A 24,547-nucleotide genomic window follows, 5' to 3' on the forward strand; every position below is an offset into this window, starting at 1 on the left:
GTCACTTCATAAGAGTTAGTAAACTTTGAACGTAAGAATTCGATTGCGAGAGTGTTTTCCAAAATCTGACAGCGAGAAAGTAACTTGAAATTGCTATCTGGTTCGCTGTCTGTTTAAATATTCGTAATAACTAGAATAATGTCTGAATTCAATACAGTGAATCAATAAACTGTTAAACTGATGAATCGCCCTGGAAAAACTAAATGTTTCCTGTTTTAATTATTTAATTTTGGCTACCTATTGTACAATGAAAACGCCTTGACGCCGCTCTTGTCTTGAAAGCGCATCGCATTTGATGAGCTACAACTAACTCACTGAGGTGCGCCTGGTGCAATGCGCTCTCTTTTTTTAAAAAAGGCAAAGCACACTTGGTTCATAACAAACCTGGATAAGTAAAAAAGTAACTCATATTTTGCCATGGACTTTCGATGTGGATAATGAGTTGGGATGAATTATAACATCCAAACTAATTACTTTTCTGATGAGAAAGGTTCTGTATTGAAAATTTATCTTTTTATTTTCTTTACAAACATTAATAAACAAAAAATTACAGTTCTAAAGGGCACGGATGTAAACAGTATTTAACATAAAATGAGGTCTTTCCAAAAAGCAACTGGTTAAAATGACATTAAATATTGAACAGTTTTTCCTATCCCCAAATTCAAATTGAAAATTATGCATGGCTATTTATCTTTCCCTATACTCAAGTCTCTGAACCAAGAATCCCTATAATCAAGTCTCTGTACCAAGAATGAGTAACTACAAGCTGCCACAATAAAGTACAAACTCTGAAATCAATTGCCTTGAATTAAATCGTTTTATGTTGCTCATCAAAATAATCACAATAAAATATTCTTCTCAAAATGCATCACTCTCTTTCCTCATCTCAGATAATTAATCAGTAAATCAATGTGTTCCACATCTTCAGAATGTAACTGCAAACGTACCACTCAGCCTGTGCCGTACCGCTGCTCATGACACACCAATGCCGACTACTGCATCTCCTCATACAACGATTAACAGTGCGCATCATTTCTCGCATATCTTGCAACGCAGAGGTGGTCCAAGCAAGGCTCCAGGTGACACAGCATCTCTGATAACACTGCCCGCATATAATTTCAAACAGTACAATGGCGCTTACGCAGTCTTGACGTCCAAACAGTAGAGAAATTACCATGAAATGATTTGCAGTCTCCTATCACAACCCCTCGGCCTCTCCGACCATAATTTTGTGGAGTGCGAGTTGTAATTGACAAAGGTTGAAACGTCCCCTTGGAAAAATCAGTGAATTACTGTGCTGATAAACCTCTTACATTATTTGATTTTCAAACAGCTGAGCAGAACTGAACGTACTCAGACAGTTCGCTCTTTACCTATTCTGATCAATACTAAACTGACACACAATATTTTTAGCGCAACGCAATTTGACTTTCAATAATCCCTACAAAAGAATGGCCCTGACTAACATTAACCTATACCTTTCACAAATCACTTACCTCACAAAAATCTTCGTTACTCGAACTACTGCAATACAGCGAGCGCCACTACTGCCAGCTAAATAAAAGATTCGAACTACTGAAGGCACTAACTACTGATAGGTATAGTTAGCAAATGAAAGATTTTGATAGAGAACAAACAATGTATTTACCTTAATAGTGTTCAAAAGTCATAATATATATATCAGTTCATGACATCCAGTCTTACAAATTTACTGTCTCTGATGGACACACGTCCAGATCATCCGCTCTCAAAACTCCGCCATTTCTCTCCACATCCATCACTGCTGGCGGCTCACCTCCAACTGCGCAACGCTACGCGCTGTTAACAGCCAACTGCCCAACACTACAATAGCATATACTCCAACAATGCAAACCAACCACAACCTTCACACAGCACAGTCAGTGATTTTCATATAGAGCGCCACGTGGCGTTACCAACATACAAACCTAAAAAGCCTACTTACAAGGTTAACCTGCGGAATTCGTTAACGAAGCAAAATTTTGTGACTAAGTATTACAAGCACGATAAAAAAGTACACAAGTCCAAGTAATACAGCAACAACAGAGATTACAAAAGGAATAAATCGTTGTGCACTGGCGTACTAACATAGTCGTAAGCGTAGGTGTCCATGAGATACAAGTTAACAAATGTGGGAGTCTTTATGACACAGAAATTCCAGAGTTAGTCTTTTAGCTTTTCTGGATATATGTTCTTGCTAGTCTGTTTTCATAACATTAGTTGCTCCAAGAAAAACACTTTTCCCATAGTTTGTGGATTTCTTAAAAAAAATTAATTTCATCACAAATGTTACATTTGTACTGCAGTAGTTTTTGTAGTGTCTTGAGTAAAGAGTACTGCCGTCGGTGACATTTATGCAATAGATTTCGACAATAACAGGACTGCACACACTGCAGCACCACGTTTTTGAGGTGATCGTTGTCGAAGACTCAGTGTAAAGTATAAATTGTTTTCATTCCAGTGACATCGACAACCGTAACACAAGCAGATTAGTTCATGTGTGAGTAGGCTAGGAGTCGACTCAGAGGAAACTCCGACAACTCAAAGCCAAAGATACCTCACAACCACGCTGCTGAGCGTATAGGTCCACATTTGACACAAAAGTATTTTTTCGGTGCAACTACAGAGAACTATGCTGTCTCTGTTGTGAAATCGTAAATTTTTTGCTTAGTCCTACCAGAGTGCAGGTGTCTATGAATAAATCTTAATCATATACGAGATCAAAGACTTAAATTGAGATAAAGGTTGTAACATATTACATACGTTGACAGTCATCAAAGTTACAGAATCAGTCAACAGTGCTTAGTAAGAATTTTACAAATCCTAATGCTAAACAAATGACATAAACCCATATGCAATACATAATAAAAATGTGAGTAAATTCAGTCCTTATTAGTAAAACAAAATAATTTCAGTAAATAAGTATTGTAATAAAATGACATAATCATCGAAAAACCATGTGACAAATCTCAGTTGCAGAAGAATTTATCTGCCTTATACAATCATGAATTAATGTTTTTTCTGCTTAAAACTATCTTACATACTGTGAAACACATCTACAATAATTGTATCTAAGAAATGCTACTTTCTGCAATAATTTACGAACTCGTCTAACTACTGGTAATGACGGTACACGAAAAAAGAGAAAAAGAGTTCATTTTGTTGTGAACAGCATGCTATTTGTTCCTGCTGAAAGAAATATGTTATTACGGAGTCAAACGTCCGTCCGTCAAACATACACAAGTAAAATTTGTGGCACAAGGGGATCTAATGTACGTATGTACTGACTAAGAAATCTCATCTAAGAGGTATCTGCTTAATGTGCTCCAAATATATGTCAGATAGAGAGGAAAGAATAAAGAATTGGTGTACTAAGATTACTGGTAAAGATCATGGAATAAACAGATGTCATGTGAAACAAAGTGATGTTGAGCTGTTGAGAAAAAAACAACTGTAAAATTAGGAACATGAACATAGTTGGAATCTGTCATATCCAGAATGAACAGTTATTTACAGGCAAAAAATCGTTTGGAACATCAAGATAAATCAAATGTAGCATCGTCTCCACAACCTTATCAACAACCTCCTTTCTCTGTGCATATAAAATCTCTTTCTCGATCAAAAAGATTACTAAATCTGAAAAATTACAAAGTGTGCATGGTAAGTAAATCACAAGTTCCCTAACCATATTGACATCCTACTATATGCCATCAATACATTGCTTGAAAATATATCACAGAAAGCCACTTAGCTGTATTATAGTAAAATCTCCATAACATCATGTCATATCCACTATTAAAAGCCTCCAATAAGTCATGATTCATCTTCAGATCAATATAAATGAACGTAAATTCCTCCAATACGTCATTATTCACCTTCAAATCGATATAAATGCATGGAAATTCCTCCAATGCGTCAACATTCATCTACAAATCAATATAAATGTACCTGCTCAGAAATGGAAATGAGCGTACGGCATTATAGGCCGGGAGTCCTCCATTCGGCCGGCGAGGGCAACTACTTATTGTATTCGACGCCACATTGGGCGACTTGCACGTCGGAGATGGGGATGAAATGATAATGAGGACAACACAAAACCCAGTCCCTGAGCGGAGAAAATCTCCTGCCCCAGCCGGGAATCGAACCCGGGCCCCATGGGGTGGCATTCCACCGTGCTGACTACTTTTTTTCTTTTTCTTTCTTTTTTTGTGTAGTCTCATATTGTTCGTTTTCTTTCGTTGTAACTGCTCGGTGCGGACGTCGCAAGACACCCGTTTGAGTTCGTCATCGATCCATTAACTCAGTTTTTTTTTATTACAATTACCTCTGACCGAACACGGTGAGTTACCGTGCCGGGTCCACTCCACTAACGGGGTCGGACACGTGCGCTGAAATGCCACCTTTGCCATAATTCGATTCAGTAGTCCTTGCTGAAAATAACGTTTTCTACCAACATTTTAACAACTCCTTCAAAGAAATGTTACCTGATCTGCACAAGCGTTCAAACTCATTTACCTTTACTTGTAAATTCCACTATATAAACTGTCCCTGTAAGAAGTATTAGATCTTGTTCTCGTGCCTGTGAAACCATTGTTTTTATATGTTCAGCATTTGTTTCATATCCAATTTTATTAAATTTTATTCTCCTGGTAACATCTCTAAAAATAAATGGAATGATGCATAATGTGTGAAGTTTAATCTTAAACTAAATCCTCTTCTATTACTCATAAAAAAAAACAATAAAATATACTTCCCAAAACGCTTCAGTCTCATTCCTCGTCTCAAACAATTAATATGTTCCACTTCCTCAGAAAATAACTGCAACCGTATCACTGGGCCTATGCTGTGCTACAACTCATGACTCACCACTGACAACTACTGTGTCTCCTCCTCTCAAGATTAACAGTGCGCATCATCTCCCGCGCACCTTGCAAGGAAGAGATGGCCCAAGCAAGCCTCCATGCGACACAGCATCTCTAATGACATTGCGCGCTTCTAATTTCAAACAGTGCGAAGGAGCTTACGCATTCATGACATCCAAATACTGGAGAAATGCCCATGAAATTATCTACACCTCTCTATCATTGTTCCCTCTTGGTTCCTTAAAATTTTGCGTATTACCCGTCTTTCCCTATAGCTTACTCCTAGTTTTCTCAGTTCTCGAACATGTTGCACCATTTTGCATTGTCGAACTCTTTCTTCTGGTCGATAAATGTCAGGGACGTTGTCTTCATTTATCTTCAGTCTTGCATCCATTATCAACTGCAACGTCAGAACTACCTTTCTGATGCCTTTACCTTTCATAAAGCCAAACAGTGTCATCTAAGAGATCCTCAGCATTTTCTTTTCCCTTCCAGACACGTACCTGCGGCTATTCCCCCAGATCTGTCTTGTGTGTGGTGGCACACGTCTCCCTTCTGCGCCTTAGCGCCCCGTCTGCAGTAGCCTTTTACCGTAAATTTAAATCGCGTTCCTGTGAACTTAAGGCGCCGCATTAGCTACCCACACGCTATTTCTTTCTCGTTGCTGCTTGACGTTCCCAGCACGGCAGTGCGGAGCCCAGAACGCGTGCTGACCTCGCCTGCTCTCTCCAACAGGTGGCAGGAGAGCGGCGGCGTGGGGGAGCCCCAGGAGGTGCACGTCAGCCACAACGTCACCAACTTCGAGTTCCTGTACGAGCCCTTCTACGTGGCGCCCGCCACGGCGCCCCCGCACGACGAGCGCTTCATGGGCTACGGCTACACGCGGAACACGCAGGTACTTGCATCCGGTAGGCCTACTGAGCGGTCTTCTCCATTTCACAGCCGCCTAGAAAACTGCGGTTCATGCTCGGGTTTATTCACGGAGAACTTGAACGCGGCTCTTACATTCTATTCGCTGACAATCGGAACATTGTTACATATAGAAATTTTGTTAGTAACTGCTCAGAAACAATTTTGCAATATGCGGTGCAACCGCCTTGTTGGGGCGGGACCTACATTCATTCGCTGACAATCGGAACATTGTTACATATAGAATTTTGTTAGTAACTGCTCAGAAACAATTTTGCAATATGCGGTGCAACCGCCCCTTGTTGGGGATACTAACTGTCGAAAAACTAAATAAATCAAAGTGAAAGTCTTTACGAATATTAATATTGAAGAAGTTACCTGAAATAAAAGTTCTCGAAGATGGACGGGCGTAATTCAGTCTGTTAATAATAATAATAAAAAGAGGTTGCTCCGCTAAAGTTGATTCTTCCTGTAAATTTTTTAAACGATGATGGACCAGAGAACACCATAGTGGTCTAATAAGCTGAAAGGTCAGAAAGTGATTTAGGTGTACTCAGATTTAGAATTCTGAATGTTGTTTATTTCTTCAGAATGAGATTTTCACTGTGCAGCGGAGTGTGCGCTGATATGAAACTTCCTGGCAGATTAAAACTGTGTGCCGGACAGAGACTCGAACTCGGGACCTCTGCCTTTCGCGGGCAATTGCTCTACCATCTGAGCTACCCAACCACGATCCACGCCCCGTCCTCAAAGCAAGTTTATAAGGTAGGAGACGAGATACTGGCAGAAGTGAAGCTGTGAGGAGGGGGCGTGAGTCGTGCTTGGGTAGCTCAGATGGTAGAGCACTTGTCCGCGAAAGGCCAAGGTCCCGAGTTCGAGCCTCGGTCCGGCACACAGTTTTAATCTGCCAGGAAGTTTAGTTTGTTTATTTCTTGTCTCAATGTTACGTCACACGGTGGAGGTCAAAATCTCACGCTGTACTGGCGCTGGGATTTGTACTGGGTGAAATTAATAAAACCGACAAACTGCAGGAAAGGAGTCCTGATTGGTAATGGAGGAAAAAAGATCTTACGAAAATTTGTCCGGAGGTGTATCGTTGCCACAGTTGATGGGGCTGAGGAATGAGGCCGGCCGGAGTGGCCGAGCAGTTCTAGGCGCTACAGTCTGGAACCGCGCGACCGCTACGGTCGCAGGTTCGAATCCTGCCTCGGGCATGGATGTGTGTGACGTCCTTAGGTTAGTTAGGTTTAAGTAGTTCTAAGTTCTAGGGGACTGATGACCTCAGAAGTTGTCCCATAGTGCTCAGAGCCATTTGAACCATTTTTGAGGAATGAAAGTTCCTCTGACCATCTGCAGTGTCTGAAGCCTACAGACGATTACGTACATTGATGATGCTGTTATGGTAAAGGTTGCTCTGTCGGTAAAGAGAACCAATGACACAAATCCCATAATTGTGATGGTCTGATATAAAAACCTCGACAAAATGCTACGCGTACAGGGAAATTCGCTGTTGATAATCATTGCACTCGTTGCAAGTGATAAGGATGGTAGCAGTTGTATGCAGGGTACACATAATCGTACATTCTCCTCCACACTTTTTTCCCTTCATCTGATCGGGAATTCTCCCCCCCCCCCCCATCTCCGTGTCTATTCTTTAGCGCAGTGTATAAGTGAGTGCTCAGTGTATTGCGTCTTTTTTGAAGTGTTGCGAACACAAACCATACTGTCGCTAGATGTGGTTTTTTTATCACTTACGAACAGAAACCAGACTGTCGCCATGTTTTTTTTAATTGTCTGTCTACTACTGTACCTGTCTGCTTACTGTGTGTCTTAATTAGCATCACCAACCCCTTGTTTTTATATTTTAACTCCAACTAATTTCCGCCATTTTACAATTCAAAAAGTCACCGTCTTTATCGTCTGTTTTTATCGTTTATTATCTTCCTATTATTTTTTTAAACTTCTGTAGGCTGAAAAGCGGCATACTAAACTGCTGCCAGCTTGCCCCCTCAGACGGGAATCGAAACCCAATAAAGAAAAAAAAATCGTACTTTTTCTTATATCATATTGGCAAGCCACTTGCCTGGAGCTTTTACTAGGGGTCGTCTCAATACCCTGTAGAACCCGGCCCTGGAAATCTGGTGTACGCACAGTCCGCCGCCTCCCTGTACGTTCATCTGTCTGAAAGGACCCGTGATCACACAGACGCCTAAAAAAGAGCTTGAGATGTTGTGTGATGTGGTTGGTGTCTGTGAGGGTACTTGTTTTGTTATAGTCATGCTGCCAATCCATCGTTTCTATCTGTTTGCCCGTACTCAAACACCATCTCATGCGTATAGTACGCTGCGCAGGTCACACAACCCGCAACACACGAGTAACACACGGCACGCGGCCGGAGGAACATTCATTTGTCAGCGCCAGCTATCGTGGCACCGATGCGTTTCCGGACACATGTTGATAGGACTTTTTGTCCTCCATTTCTAGTGAGGGATCCGTGCCTGCAGTTTGTCGGTTTTATTAATGTTCACGCTGTATACATTGGCTGACAATCTGAACATTGTTCCGTACAGTAATTTCGTTAATTACAATAATAGAAGTTGATGAAGGTTTCTCGCGCTCCAGCCGGGTGGTAGTGTTGATATCTCGCGACGTTTCGGGAAGTGTCTTACTACCCATCTTTGCCGGAAGATGGGTAGTATGACACTTCCCGAAACGTTGCGAGATATCAACGCTACCACCCGTCTGGAGTCCCGAGAAATCTTCATCAACAGTTTCCGCCGGGAAAGCCTACAGTCACATATATCACAGAAGTTCTTTACAATTACAGAAAATAATATAATTCGGTTGTAACAATTGAAATACGCGAAATAGGGTACAAGATAAAATATGTATCTGTAGTTTTCTTGGAAAAATAAGTGAAATGGTTAAAATAAACAATACAAATTACATTTTTGTTAATTGTACTGAAACTACATCGTCCCAGGTATTCCTAACACGTATCCTGCTTCAAATATGAATAAATTATTTTTTGTGTATAAGGAATTTCAATATTTGGTCCAGTGGCCTAAATAAAGGCTTTGTTTACATTCTCAGTTTGGTTTCGTATTGTGAGCTACAGTAACTACGAAGTAATTAGATGTAGTTATGTTGAACCATAGCATAGCAAGTTGACAGTATGACAAACACAGTTGTAACAGGTTTTTAACATTATAAAATGCACTGTATTTGGTGCTTATCTGGTAGACAATTGTTTGTAAACGAATACTACTAATTGGAACTAAACGAGTCCATGATACATATCCCTGCTACTAAATGGGCGAACTGCTAGCGAAGACTTTGATATTCAGTTGTTGAAAATCACACTGCAGAGTTCTAAAGGTGTAATTGCGTATATGGTTCCTACCTAATGACATAACAATTAATCAAGCGATCCAAACTAACTTCGAAATCTAATGACAAATATGCTATTACGTTTCAAATAGTATCAAAATTCGCATAAGTATTTTTAAAAATCATAAACCTCTTTCTCAATATTCCCTTTTGCCCATAGTAAACTACTAAGCGTAGGTACCTGTGCAGTGTAGGTGGATAAGCTTTCTCTCCAGTCTGCCTTGATGCCCCGAAGTGTTATTTCAAGCTTAGACAGTCCGTAAATTGAAGGGGTCGTGGGAAGATAGTGCTATACCTCAATTCAGAAAGGTTTAGTATTACTACTTTATCTGTTGTGTTTTTCAGTGAACCAGTCCGCCCCCATTAGCTGAATGGTCAGCGTAGCGGAATTCCACTCCAAGGGGCCCCGTTCGATTCCCGGCTGGGGCAGGAGATTTTCTCCACTCTGAGCACTATGGAACTTAACAGCTGAGGTCATCAGTCCCCTAGAACTTAGAACTACTTAAACCTACCTAACCTAAGGACATCACACACACCCATGCCCTAGGCAGGATTCGAACCTGCAACCGTAGCGGTCGCGCGGTTCCAGACTGAAGCACTTAGAACCGCTCGGCCACACCAGTCGGCAACAGTCATGTTTTGGTGCGGTGTCATATGAGTATGTTGGATACCTCTACTCATTATCGTGGGTTATTACAGTGCTCTGCAGTATTGGGGCAGGATCCTCCAAACTACTGCCCAGCCTTATTGCCAAGATTCTGGTGACTTATCATGATTCAAGACGATAATATAGTAGCATACTGAAACCACTTTGTGAATACCTTTCCCCAACACGAACACTCGACTGAATGAAAAGTTTTGAGAAATCTGCTGACTAGAACGTGATTTGAGATAGCTTGGGGCTATTTGAAATTCGCAGAACGTCGTCAAAAGAATCGTCCTCAGACACTGGATGAGAGCAGGAGAGCAGTCATAGAAGAGTCGGGAGGGGCTTGAACAGCAACGACTATGTTGTAGGCAAAATGACGTGGAGGATGGAGGCCTGTAACAAATCATGAGGTGGAATAATGTGGGGAATGTACTGTATATTACACAGCAGCAGATTTGGATTTGACAGTCGTGCAAGGATGTACACTTTCGGAAGTCTCAATTTATTTTTGAAAGAACTTTTATGGAGAATAAAACAGATATCGCAATGGAATATTTTAAAATTACAATTTAAACAGTCTTGCGAGGAGGTAATGTGGATGCATGCTTGCGTGGTGCGTAGTCAGACTGATGGTTCAATGAAAGGACTAAGGGATGATTTTTTTTCGAATATCGTTTTACTACATTTTAATCATCTATAGCAGCAGCTTGTGTTAGAGTTGCGGCTGAACCTGGGGCGAACGCTGGCAGGTAAACAATTACCCACTCTCAGATCACGTGGATGGCGTTCCCGCAGCCCTGCCGCTGACAGGGGATGCTATTCCGAAGACGTTGCTGACTGAGGAGCGTGCAAAGTGCCCTTCGACCAGCAAAAAGAAGGGCTGAAAAGTGTCAGGAGGGACGCGAAGCGGACTGGCGAGAGCGCCACGGAACCACTAGGTCGATCTCTTGCTTGCAAACTCTTCTTCCAACCGAACGTGTTTCCCAAATAATGTACAGATACAATAATTGTACAAAGATTAATAAAACACATAAAAATATGGTATATATAGAGCAGTCTGTCAAATCGCAGTTAAATAAATGCAGAAGAATATTCTGGAGACTATTCAATTGAAATCGGCTGCCAGTACACAAAATGCCCTCCAAGGGCGTTTGAAGAAATGTTAAGTATAGAGCGGTACGTTACACAGATATCAGCAGAGCCACGATGACTGGCGACAGAAGCGTACGTAATTTTAGGAGTAGAGTAATATATTACGCAAAAGTTAGAAACGTCGATCAATAGATTGCCGTAAAAGCATCAAGGAAACAAACAAATTATAAAATAACACATCAAATATTAAAAATTCGAACAGTGGCATTAATTGTCATGAAACTAAAATTATATATAAGTTTATACTCATCGTATAGATGACTCATTTTAACGTTTTAGGTATCTTACATTAACTGTTGTTATTAGATAGTGCATATTGTCTGAAGGTTGTCGCTATTTGATCGAAACCGGTTGCCATTTTTAATAAACGTTTTATTGCAATCAAGACTGTTTTAATTCTAATTTTAAAATTTCCTTTATTCTATTTTTATTTCACAGGGAAATTATGTTTTTGCTTTTATGAGATTTATATTTTGGTTCCTTGCTCCCCCTGAATCGAAGTACACACATCTTCCTAAATTTGCATCTGTTCGAAAAAAATTTTGAGCACTTACGAAGTAAATTATCTGCACTCTTACATGACAATTTGTCATAAATAACTCGTTGGACATCGTTGTATGAACTGCTATATGATCATCAATAAGTCAATCTGCAAATCGACACTTAACAAAGAAGCAAAGATAAAGAAATGCAAGAAATGTAGATAGGCACTATATACAGAAAAGAAAGCTGTAGAGAACGTTATGTAAAATGGAGAGAAAGTGGATGAAAATGGGATGGGTGATACGATACTGCGAGAAGAATCTGAAATATGCAAGTCGAAAAAAGGCACATGGAGCAGACGCCATTTTTTCAGAATTGTTAAGTTTGTCGAAAAATTTGTGAGTAGAAAATAAACAAAATTAAAAAATATACCTTATGTAGGAGGAGGAGGTTACTAACAATAAAATTTAATTCTTGAACATGGAAAAAGGGAAACTGAAGCATCTAAAATTACTAAGATGCCTATTCAATATAAATAGGATGTATTATGAACGGAACCGTTATGTACTACATCAATAAACTCATTCGCAACGTTTGCAGACGTCAGCTTCATTCTATACTCTTTAAATGTTACGTTAGCTTCCCGGCTTTTGAAAACAGTCATCAGTAGTGGTCGAATATGATGCATGCCTTCTACCACTGTACTGTGTATCACTGGCGGAAATGACTCAGTACAGCACTACTGCTGATATAAACGTGACCCATTGTCTCAAAGAACATTCAAATTTCTTCACATGATCGACAGTTCGACTATTGGATGCCTCATCCTCCGTGCTGTAATACGTCATAGTTATTTCCAGTGATCACTTTTCGAATTAAATCTTGTTTCACACGTGACCTGGGTAATAATCAAATCCTAAACTCACCCTGCAAGAAAAAATAAACTGGTCAGTAAGGGACTGCAGGGCTTAAATTTCAAAATATTTGTCAGTTTTATGACAAACTCATTCTAGCCTCTACAAAACACTTTTCAAATGTAAAATCTGTTTGCGTCAGTAACAACAAAAAAAGTGTAAAAGTGTGGCCATAGATGAATTTTAAATTGTTGAAAATTCTTGCTTAAAATAGAGGACATTTGTTAATAAGGTAACACCCAGTATTGAAAATATTCTTCCAAAATAGGTATTGGGTGCAATACTTGGAAGTATTCATAGAAACTATGGTTCAACTCAGTAATCATAATGTCTTAAGAACGAAAAGGGATGTTTACAGAGAACCCAGAATAAGTAATAACTAGGAAGTACTGTTATATTCCAGACAAGTAATTTAACACAAGAAGAAAAAACAGCAAAATCAACAAGAGGTATTCGCCTTGTCTGAAACTGGCAGCTCATATAGTGAAAAAAATCATCTTGGAATGTTGGTAAAGTGAAGTAGGTAAAGGAGTTGTACATGACACTATTTACATGGACACTTACAGGAATTCGGTAAAAGTATTTTTCCTGAAGTAGTGTACCCTTGCTATGCTTGCCCCAAGATACTGCCTAAAGTATTTAAATCATCTGATGATGCCTTTCTAAGAAGTCAAAACTGATGATGATACCATTTATGAGATATGATGTTGGAAAGATATAAAAAATTTAATTACAAAAAAGAAATGTGCATAGGGTTCACACATGTACTTATTACATCTTGAGCGGTTGAGAATATTAATCACCATTGCACAGAACATTTACTAATTGGTTACATTTGTTACAAACAACATATTTGAGGTTGGGCTCAATAACAATAATCAGCAATACATTACTAGATGGAAACCTCTCAAGTGAGTCCACTGGCACTGGAAGGAGTGAAAATTGAAAGTTACAAAACTCTTTGACAACTTACTCACTAAAAGTGTTTTGAATTGTCAAGTTAAGTTTTTCTCAACAATTCTTACTAGGTCAATATTTATTCAAATGACATGCTTCTCAGCAAAATGTTTTTCATGAATATGGTCATGGGACATGTAACTAAATCATTCTATAATTCATTGACCTATTGTGTACATTGACACTGATCTTTTATTGAAATTAAATTGATTGATATTTTCCAGTAAGCTCTTCTTTTAAGCTACATGCCATCATAATAAAATACACTCCTGGATATGGAAAAAAGAACACATTGACACCGGTGTGTCAGACCCACCAAACTTGCTCCGGACACTGAGAGAGGGCTGTACAAGCAATGATCACACGCACGGCACAGCGGACACACCAGGAACCGCGGTGTTGGCCGTCGAATGGCGCTAGCTGCGCAGCATTTGTGCACCGCCGCCGCGACAGCGTGGACGTGAACCGTATGTGCAGTTGACGGACTTTGAGCGAGAGCGTATAGTGGGCATGCGGGAGGCCGGGTGGACGTACCGCCGAATTGCTCAACACGTGGGGCGTGAGGTCTCCACAGTACATCGATGTTGTCGCCAGTGGTCGGCGGAAGGTGCACGTGTCCGTCGACCTGGGACCGGACCGCAGCGACGCACGGATGCACGCCAAGACCGTAGGATCCTACGCAGTGCCGTAGGGGACCGCACCGCCACTTCCCAGCAAATTAGGGACACTGTTGCTCCTGGGGTATCGGCGAGGACCATTCGCAACCGTCTCCATGAAGCTGGGCTACGGTCCCGCACACCGTTAGGCCGTCTTCCGCTCACGCCCCAACATCGTGCAGCCCGCCTCCAATGGTGTCGCGACAGGCGTGAATGGAGGGACGAATGGAGACGTGTCGTCTTCAGCGATGAGAGTCGCTTCTGCCTTGGTGCCAACGATGGTCGTATGCGTGTTTGGCGCCGTGCAGGTGAGCGCCACAATCAGGACTGCATACGACCGAGGCACACAGGGCCAACACCCGGCATCATGGTGTGGGGAGCGATCTCCTACACTGGCCGTACACCACTGGTGATCGTCGAGGGGACACTGAATAGTGCACGGTACATCCAAACCATCATCGAACCCATCGTTCTACCATTCCTAGACCGGCAAGGGAACTTGCTGTTCCAACAGGACAATGCACGTGCGCATGTATCTCGTGCCACCCAACGTGCTCTAGAAGGTGTAAGTCAACTACCCTGGCCAGCAAGATCTCCGGATCTGTCCCCCATTGAGCATGTTTGGGACTGGATGAAGCGTCGTCTTACGTGGTCTGCACGTCCAGCACGAACGCTGGTCCAACTGAGGCGCCAGGTGGAAATGGCATGGCAAGCCGTTCCACAGGACTACATCCAGCATCTCTACGATCGTCTCCATGGGAGAATAGCAGCCTGCATTGCTGCGAAAGGTGGATATACACTGTACTAGTGCCGACATTGTGCATGCTCTGTTGCCTGTGTCTATGTGCCTGTGGTTCTGTCAGTGTGATCATGTGATGTATCTGACCCCAGGAATGTGTCAATAAAGTTTCCCCTTCCTGGGACAATGAATTCACGGTGTTCTTATTTCAATTTCCAGGAGTGTAGAAAGGAGGTACTATGCCTTTGTTGGTTTTATTTGTATAGTTCTGATCCTCTGTTGTGTGTACAATAATTTGGTGAGTCAATGCTATCATTTCTTATGAAAATTATATGTATTCACAACATTTGGTATCTGAATTTGGTTCCAAAGGAATCATAAGTAGCTGGAAATGGCCCTGTAGTTGCAATAAACTTTTCTTAATTATTTTACATCATCTATTATAATCATTTGCTCATTTTTTGAGCTGACAGTAATTCATTTGGTTCATTAACGCGTGTGTAGTTCTATTCTAAAAAAATATTCATGATTTCCTGCAAATACCTATATTTGCATTATGAGGAATTTGTTTGTTATTTTATTGTAAAGGCCTGCCACTGTGTTTTTTCCAGACCACAACAGCATTATACCTTCAGCTAGTACTGATTATGTAATGATACACAACATTTTCCAAACGTTTGTGTATACAGCATTGTTCCTATGTATGTTTATGATTAGTAATTTAATAACAATAAGCATATTTGTTTGTATAATTTTGTAGACATAGTAATTTTTGAATTAGGAATGATTTCTAACTGTTATTTATCTGAACAGACACTATATTTAAGTTTTCTTAAATTATATTTTTAAACTAGTGCAGTTCCTGTCATGTTACTTATTTTTTATCTATTTTCTGTTTTTAGCTGTGTATCTTTCATACATAAAAAGTTCAGAAATTATTGAGTGGTATATCTGGTTTTCTGCTGAAATGTCTTATTTAATCCTCATGCAACTTTAGAACTAGCATAGTCTTTTGTTATTGATTTAATATAACTTTTCTCATATTTACAAATAATAATGACTAACAGATCTATCTTCTGGAAAAATCGAAATTATAGATTCAGTAAGAAAAGCCTGGTTACTTCTGTTCCTATTTTAGAAAAACGCCCGTGTATATTTTGGTTATGAAGTTGTGTTTTTACCAATATGTTGTTTCTATGGCAATAACGCCAAGAATTTAAGTTGGAATGGTATGGTGACTCAAGACCAGAAACAGTGACTGTGTAGTGTTTACTGGACTTCTTTGTACATGATACCAGTGTGCTTGTCGATGATTTCATCACACTTATTAGTGACATCATCATCATCATCATGTGCCTTCTGCTCCCATCTCCAGCCAATCTCAGTGTAGCATTTAAGCGGCCATTAGAATGAAACAGCCAGTCATGGCATAGAATTTTAATGGGTATTAAAATGAGATAGCTAATTACAATGTAACTATCAAATATTTGAACAGTGTGGAAAAGGATTTATGTTACAAAAATTAAGCAAGGTTCACTTGAATCATATAAAAAAGGAGTCATATTCACACACACACACACACACACACACACACACACACACACAAGTGCGCGCACGTGAGTGAGAACTGTGCTATGGACATAGTATTTCCAAAAATGACGTAAGTCTCATACGAACTGGTAAATAGGCACCACCACCCACATACACACACACGCCTCCAGGCGAGATGCACGAGTTTTGTGCTGTGTACAGATGAGTGAGTTAGACTGCAAAAACATTTACTTTAATACTGATAACTAACCAAATACGTGTGTTACTGTGTTTTTCAAGATTAACTTTAAAGGTTTTCCAGAAAACATGAAAAGATCATAAAGTAAGGTTAGAGTCATGTATTTGTTAGCGTTTTGGCGCAACAGACATCAAGAATCTCATTTAACTGTTTTTTTTTATCCAGCAAATTAGATACAGCGATCTTTTCAGCGTTTTAATTCTTATTTGCAAAACGCAGCATAAATTTAGTTGGCTGGATCTAGAAACTTTGCACGTAGTAGTTTTGTTTACATATGGTAGCGAGTGGTAGCTTAATTTTATTAACCAAGTTTCCTTTTTTTCGGTAATTAAATAGACTTACACTCCCTAACGTATTATTTTCACCATGAGTGAAAAGTGCCTGATTTACCGAAGAATTGTTAGCTCCTGGTTTTCGTGTGATGGATGCGGTAGTTTTTCCACTGGGGTGACTGTAGAGGCATGGGAATTGGGGAAGTGAATCAGGCTGTAGGATATCTGGTAGAGATAGGAAGATAGTGAGACAGGAGGGGAAAACTGCTGCTCTTCAGGCTGATTTACATTAGGCTAGAAAAATCTGGGTAGGTTAAGGACACAGCAGGTAAAGAGAGGTGGGAAATGGCAACAGGTAACAGGAGAAACAGGCTTAGAAGTTCGTTTGACATCTTTGTGGCGAATATAAAAATAGGTTTGATCTGTTGATTCAATTATAACCTGATGAGCCTCAGGCAGGAACAAGTGTGGACGGGGCACAACAAACTTTCAGTAGGAAACTGAATAAGAATGTAGGGAAATTAGCAAAGAGAAAGAAAGTTCTGGTGTTAGATAGTTCTGATAGCAGATGTGTTGGCCAACTTCTGCAGGATGAATTAGAATACCACGTCATCAATTGCTTTAAACCTAGTGCTGGTTTGGATCAAGTGATGGTGAATTTAGGTTCACTCTGTAAAGAGTTTACCAAGGAAGGCACAGTGGTTATTGTGGGTAGGCCAGGGTAGGCCAGGCTACCGAGTGTGAGCTGGTAAAGATTACATCAGCATCGAAACATACTTCTGTGGAGCCTGTGTATGTTCTGAGACGCCATAACTGACCTCATTTGAACTCTTCTGACAGGCGAGTTAATTTGGGGTTGGAACTTCTGCTTGGCTCGGTTGTTGAGTCACATATTGGTCTGATTCTAGTTGGTTCTCTTAATACGTGGGATTATATCAGGCATGGCCTACACCTCAACAGGAAAGGGAAGGGTAAACTGTCTGGGCTGACAGAGGAAACATAGGGGGAGGAAGCACTGCCATGAATGGTAAAATACCGGTAGTTACAAGTATTGGAGCAGCACTTGTTTTAGGATAGGTAGAACAGAAAGAGCTCAAGTTCTAAGGGAGATCGGGACTGAAACGAACCTTCAGTTTGAGAAAGAAACCAAACATCGTCCTTCTGGCACACGTGATCAGCAAACGCAGCTATTGGTTAAAAATTTTCACCGATCAGGAGAAATTTTATTTCCACCCAATTTTATCTCAGTCAATATTAAATACCAACCAAATGCCTTTAGTGCATCAAAATATTCGACGTCTAAGAAGTAAAATTAACGAACTATTTATCTGCATCGATGAATTAGAGTAATCCAACCCAGCTGACATAATGTGCCTCTCTGAACATCTTGTGTCAACTGGTATATATGTGTTGAGTGTTGCAGGATTTAGGTTAGCTTCTCCATTTTGTAGGGTGTAAATGGAGGATGGAGGAGTTGCCATATTCATCAAGAATTTCCTTAAATTAATAGACATTAATAAATTTTCCCTAGAGTGGCATATGGAGGCATGTGCAACAGAAGTACATTAGTGTCCTAAACTAAAACAACAAACCGCTGTTTCCCCGTCCTGTATCTCATTCACGATGCAATCATACAAACTGTCAACCAGATATCAGTACCATCGTGTTCTGTGGGGAAGATAGCGTTGTGGTCAACGGACAACCATGCCAACGATGACGTCAGCGCACCTATGAAACGAGATAGAGTTTGCTACGTAACCCCACATTCACAGACACTGTCTACACAGCCACCGACGTGCAGTAAGGTACAGAGAAGATGCCTACAAAACTCTCTTAGGTGGAGAGCCATAGAAAGAAAGGAAGCAGGACACTCGCAAACTGATGTGAACCAATGGGTTAATTTGAATAGTTCTGTTGTTTCTAGGATGTAGCGACGGTTTATAGAGACCAGGGCAGGGGCGACCACTCTTGACTTCAGAAGAGAGGACCGTTATTTGGCTGCAAGGGCACGACGGTACGGCCTTAGTATTGCACTGCAATTGGCATGTGAGCTCAGAGCGTCCACTGGACGTGAAGTATCAAGGTAAACATTGTGCAGAAGGCTTCGGCAGAGTGGCCTTAATTGTCAGAGACCTGTTGTAAGTGTACCTCTGATGCGTCTTCACAGAAGTGAACGTCTAGCATGGAGTCATCAACAGCTGAAAACACTTTCCCCTTAAAACTAACCCAGATTAGAATAAGTCTATGAAGAAAGCCTTGAATTACTCAAGAAATAAAGGTCCTGTAAAACAAAAAGGAAACTATATCTGTCAGTCAGAAACAGCTCTGATATAAATGCTATGAACATTACAAAAATATGTTGCAAAGTTTGAAGACAGTATTACAGACATCGAAGCAAATGCATTATCATAAAAGGATAATCATACTACATAACAAAACAAAGACAATATCGGATACTGTGAAGGAAGAGACTGGTAGAACGAGAGATGAAGAGGAGCACATAGCATTAAGAGTATATGATACACAGGTAACAATGTGTACTGTGTTGCTAAACTTTTCAGTAGGCACTTCATAACTATCATTGAAAATATGGGGTTGTCAGGTCCAGTAGATGCAGCCATGGAATATCTCAGACCAGTCACTGCAAATAACTACAACAATATTAGTAGGACACTCACAACACCAGTAAGAACTAATTTCCACCATAAAGTCCTTAGAATAAAAAAAATTCTAGCGGCTACGAAAATATATCAAGGAAGTTGATTAAACAGTGAGTCTCTGAGTTGAGTGACATTTTAAGTTATTTGTGTAACCAATCTTTTATCAGTGGAAGAATTCCTGAAATGTGCAGAAGTTAAGCCTTTGTATTAGAGAGGAGATGTAGGAGGAAATTCTGCAAAATGGTTCAGATCCTGTATCTCTAACAAAAACAAAGGGTATCAATAGGAAAGAGACAAATATTCAGCAAATCAGGTAACATCCAACTGAGAACCAATAACATATGGTGCCCACCAAAGTTCCATCTAAGGGCCACTTTCGTTGCATACATGAATGACCTTTCATCAGTAACATCACCAGATGGCAATTTTGTCTTATTTGCGGATGAAACAAACATTCCAGTAAATACTAAATCAAGTATAGCCGTAGAAATGTCGGCTAGTGAAATTTTCATGGATATTAATAACTTTTTCCTAGCCAAAACCTTGAAAAAATGTACTATATGTAGTTTAGAATCTGTGGAAGGTTTCCTGCCAGCAAATGCCTAAAATATGACGACAAGCAGATAGAAGAAGTAGATAACATTAAATTCTTGGCATGGCAGCTTGATAAGTAATTTAATTGAGAGGAGCATACCACAGAACTGCTGAAGTGCTGAAACAAATCTCTACTTGATATGTGAATCATGTCAGACATAGGTGATATAAAAATGTGGAAGCTAGCCTACTAGGCTTACTTTTTCCATAATGTTGTATGGGATTTTTTCTGGAGTAAGTCATAAAGCCAAGCTATAGTTTTCCAAGCTGAAAAATGTGCAATATGAATTATTTGTTGTGTGACCTCATGAATGTCCTGCAGAGGGCTGTTTAAGGAACTGGGGATTCTAACTACTTCTTCCCAGTATAATTATTACTTAACGAAATTTATCATTAAAACATATCATTTTTCAAAAGAAGAATTAGTTCGTGGACTCAATTATAGAAATAACAATAACTTTCACAAATATTTAATGTCACTTACTTTACTTCAGAAAGATGTCCACAGTTCAACAATACATTTTCAAAACATGCCAGTAGCCATAAAAAGTTTGACTAACAATAAAGTTCAGTTTGAGAAGAGCCTAAAGGATTTATTGCTGGCCACCTCCTTCTAATTCATTGATGAATTTCTTAGCAGAACAGACTCATAGATTTATGCTATTAATAATATCACATAACATGTATGTTGTACACAATCTGACTTCCATACAATTTTTGTGCACTAATGTGATAGTTGCAAACTAGTGCTGCAGAATATTTTTAATTTTTTTAATTTGATGATGCATGGCGACAATAACCTAAGAATTATCATATGCACCTATGTATATCACACATTTGGTTACAAGTTTTACATCGTTTTAAATGAAAATATGCTTAAGATGTTTTTGACTGATTCCACAAGGGCAAATGGCATTTGGAATCTGTGGAAGGTGCATTGCATATCTCTTCATGTATGTAAATATTTACTGTCTGTTCTTGTTTTCTGACATTTTCTACATCCCAGAGGATCTTCTCACTAATGATCAACTGGAACGAAAAGTACATCTAATTTAATCTAATCTAATTACAAACACATAAGAAACATATTTAACATATCATGTACTCCAGCAGAGATGCATGATGAAGAGAGAGGGATCTTGGGCTTTTGCTTGTCTGGGAGAGAGAGAGCTCCTCATGTCAGTAGTGAAGCTGTGTGGTAAGTCGTTCAAGCAGCTGCTAGAACGTGACACATGTCACCTCCGCTAAAGTTATATCAAACGCCAGTTCTCTCACTCCCCATTCCTTTATCTATAATGGCTTCTTGAATGAAATGTCAATGATATCTTACAGGGGAAATGGAAAAACAAACAAAATACTGCAGAAATTCTTTTTTTTCACAGTAAACTAGTCAAAAATTGTAATTTCTTTACACTCATGTTAAAATAACATTTAACTTTGTCCTGTGGCATAATTCGTTTGCTCAGAAAGGAAACATATTAATTTGTCTACGGATTCTTATTTATCTTGAACACTTTTTACAATATCATCTATTATAAACAATAGATCGTTACAATTCAAGTATTTATGTGAAACATTTCCAGCATGTACCAAAGCACCTAAAGGCTGTCTCTGCAATAATAAAATTGAGCTGATATTGAACTGCACTACATGAGCTTCATGTGTAGCGCCAACAGTGAAGTATGGTGGAGATGGTGTTACATTATGAGTTGTCTCTCGTGGTTTACGTTGTGGTCTGCGTATTACACTTAAGAAAAGGCTATATATGGAAAGATATATACATCTTCTACAGCACTGTGTACCGAATACATTAAAGGAACACTTCTAAGATGACAAGATTGCAGCCTGTCATAAAGTGGCATCTGTGATGCAATGGTTTGTGAACAGTAACAATCCTGAAGTGAATTGACTGTCAATGAGAGATTATATTTTTCTGGATATCAGACCCTAATCTAGCTGTGTCTAATTTTGGGTGTGAAACATCAGAAAGACCACGAAGAACACAAAGACAAATATACAGCAGAAGGCAAAGAAGAAGTATAATAATAAAAAGGTGATTATAATGATGTTAAAGAAGGGCCTTGAAAGAAAATTCTCAGGGCTACAAACGCTGACACGCAGAGCTACCTCTCCTACAGATCACCAAATTGAATTATGAGGTACAAATATACACACCACCATGTTATAGTTCTGGATGGAGATTTTCATTTGCCGGATATAGACTGGGAGACTCAAACGTTCATAACGGGTGGCAGGGACAAAGAAACCAGTGAAATTTCTTTAAGTGCTTTATCTGAAAACTACCTTGAGCAGTTAAACAGAGAACCGACTCGCGGCGATAACATATTAGACCTTCTGGTGACAAACAGACCCGAACTATTTGAAACAGTTAATGCAGAACAGGGAACTAGCGATCATAAAGCGGTTACTGCATCGATGATTTCAGCCGCAAATAGAAATATTAAAAAAAGTAAGAAGATTTTTCTGTTTAGCAAAAGTGACAAAAAGCAGATTTCAGAGTACCTGACGGCTCAACACAAAAGTTTTGTCTCAAGTACAGATAGTGTTGAGGATCAGTGGACAAAGTTCAAAACCATCGTACAATATGCGTTAGATGAGTATGTGCCAAGCAAGATCGTAAGAGATGGCAAAGAGCCACTGTGGTACAACAATCGAGTTAGAAAACTGCTGCGGAAGCAAAGGGAACTTCACAGCAAACATAAACATAGCCAAAGCCTTGCAGACAAACAAAAATTACGCGAAGCGAAATGTAGTGCGAGGAGGGCTATGCGAGAGGCGTTCAATGAATTCGAAAGTAAAGTTCTATGTACTGACTTGGCAGAAAATCCTAAGAAATTTTGGTCTTATGTCAAAGCGGTAGGTGGATCAAAACAAAATGTCCAGACACTCTGTGACCAAAATGGTACTGAAACAGAGGATGACAGACTAAAGGCCGAAATACTAAATGTCTTTTTCCAAAGTTGTTTCACAGAGGGAGACTGCATTGTAGTTCCTTCTCTAGACTGTCGCACAGATGACAAATGGTAGATATCGAAATAGACGACAGAGGGATAGAGAAACAATTAAAATCGCTCAAAAGAGGAAAGGCCGCTGGACCTGATGGGATACCAGTTCGATTTTACACAGAGTACGCGAAGGAACTTGCCCCCCTTCTTGCAGCGCTATACCGTAGCTCTCTAGAAGAGCGTAGCGTTCCAGAGGATTGGAAAAGGGCACAGGTCATCCCCGTTTTCAAGAAGGGACGTCGAACAGATGTGCAGAACTATAGACCTATATCTCTAACGTCGATCAGTTGTAGAATTTTGGAACACGTATTATGTTCGAGTATAATGACTTTTCTGGAGACTAGAAGTCTACTCTGTAGGAATCAGCATGGGTTTCGAAAAAGACGGTCATGTGAAACCCAGCCCGCGCTATTCGTCCACGAGACTCAGAGGGCCATAGACACGGGTTCACAGGTAGATGCCACGTTTCTTGACGTCCGCAAGGCGTTCGTCGATACAGTTCCCCACAGTCGTTTAATGAACAAAGTAAGAGCATATGGACTATCAGACCAATTGTGTGATTGGATTGAGGAGTTCCTAGATAACAGGACGCAGCATGTCATTGTCAATGGAGAGAAGTCTTCCGAAGTAAGAGTGATTTCAGGTGTGCCGCAGGGGAGTGTCATAGGACCCTTGCTATTCACAATATACATAAATGACTTTGTGGATGACATTGGAAGTTCACTGAGGCTTTTTGCAGATGATGCTGTGGTGTATCGAGAGGTTGTAACAATGGAAAATTGTACTGAAATGCAGGAGGATCAACAGCGAATTGATGCATGGTGCAGGGAATGGCAATTGAATCTCAATGTAGACAAGAGTAATGTGCTGCGAATACATCGAAAGATAGATCCCTTATCATTTAGCTACAAAATAGCAGGTCAGCAACTGGGAGCAGTTAATTCCATAAATTATCTGGAAGTATGCATTAGGAGTGATTTAAAATGGAATGATCATATAAAGTTGATCGTCGCTAAAGCAGATGCCAGACTGAGATTCATCGGAAGAATCCTAAGGAAATGCAATCCGAAAACAAAGGAAGTAGGTTACAGTACACTTGTTCGCCCACTGCTTGAATACTGCTCAGCAGTGTGGGATCCGTACCAGATAGGGTTGATAGAAGAGATAGAGAAGATCCAACGGAGAGCAGCGTGCTTCGTTACAGGATCATTTAGTAATCGCGAAAGCGTTACGGAGATGATAGATAAACTCCAGTGGAAGACTCTGCAGGAGAGACGCTCAGTAGCTCGGTACAGGCTTTTGTTAAAGTTTCGAGAACATACCTTCACCGAAGAGTCAAGCAGTATATTGCTCCCTACTACGTATATCTCGCGAAGAGGCCATGAGGATAAAATCAGAGAGATTAGAGCCCACACAGATGCATACCGACAATCCTTCTTTCCACGAACAATACGAGACTGGAATAGAAGGGTAAACT

At 40.0% G+C, this 24,547-nt stretch overlaps 1 protein-coding gene across 1 annotated transcript in view; it reads left to right on the forward strand.

Annotated features, from left to right (window-relative positions):
* The window catches only part of LOC126095532 (beta-1,4-glucuronyltransferase 1), a gene marked incomplete at its 5' end in the record, with an annotated part of 86,343 nt that overhangs the window by 33,290 nt on the left and 28,506 nt on the right, over positions 1–24,547 (forward strand). Inside the window, one exon of the mRNA XM_049910314.1 lies at positions 5,616–5,775. Within this exon, the coding sequence (XP_049766271.1) occupies positions 5,616–5,775 (160 nt within the window). The remainder of the gene's footprint in view (positions 1–5,615; positions 5,776–24,547) is intronic.

This window comes from Schistocerca cancellata, chromosome 8 (genome assembly GCF_023864275.1).
Source record: "Schistocerca cancellata isolate TAMUIC-IGC-003103 chromosome 8, iqSchCanc2.1, whole genome shotgun sequence".
Classification (NCBI taxonomy): Eukaryota; Metazoa; Arthropoda; class Insecta; order Orthoptera; family Acrididae; genus Schistocerca; species Schistocerca cancellata.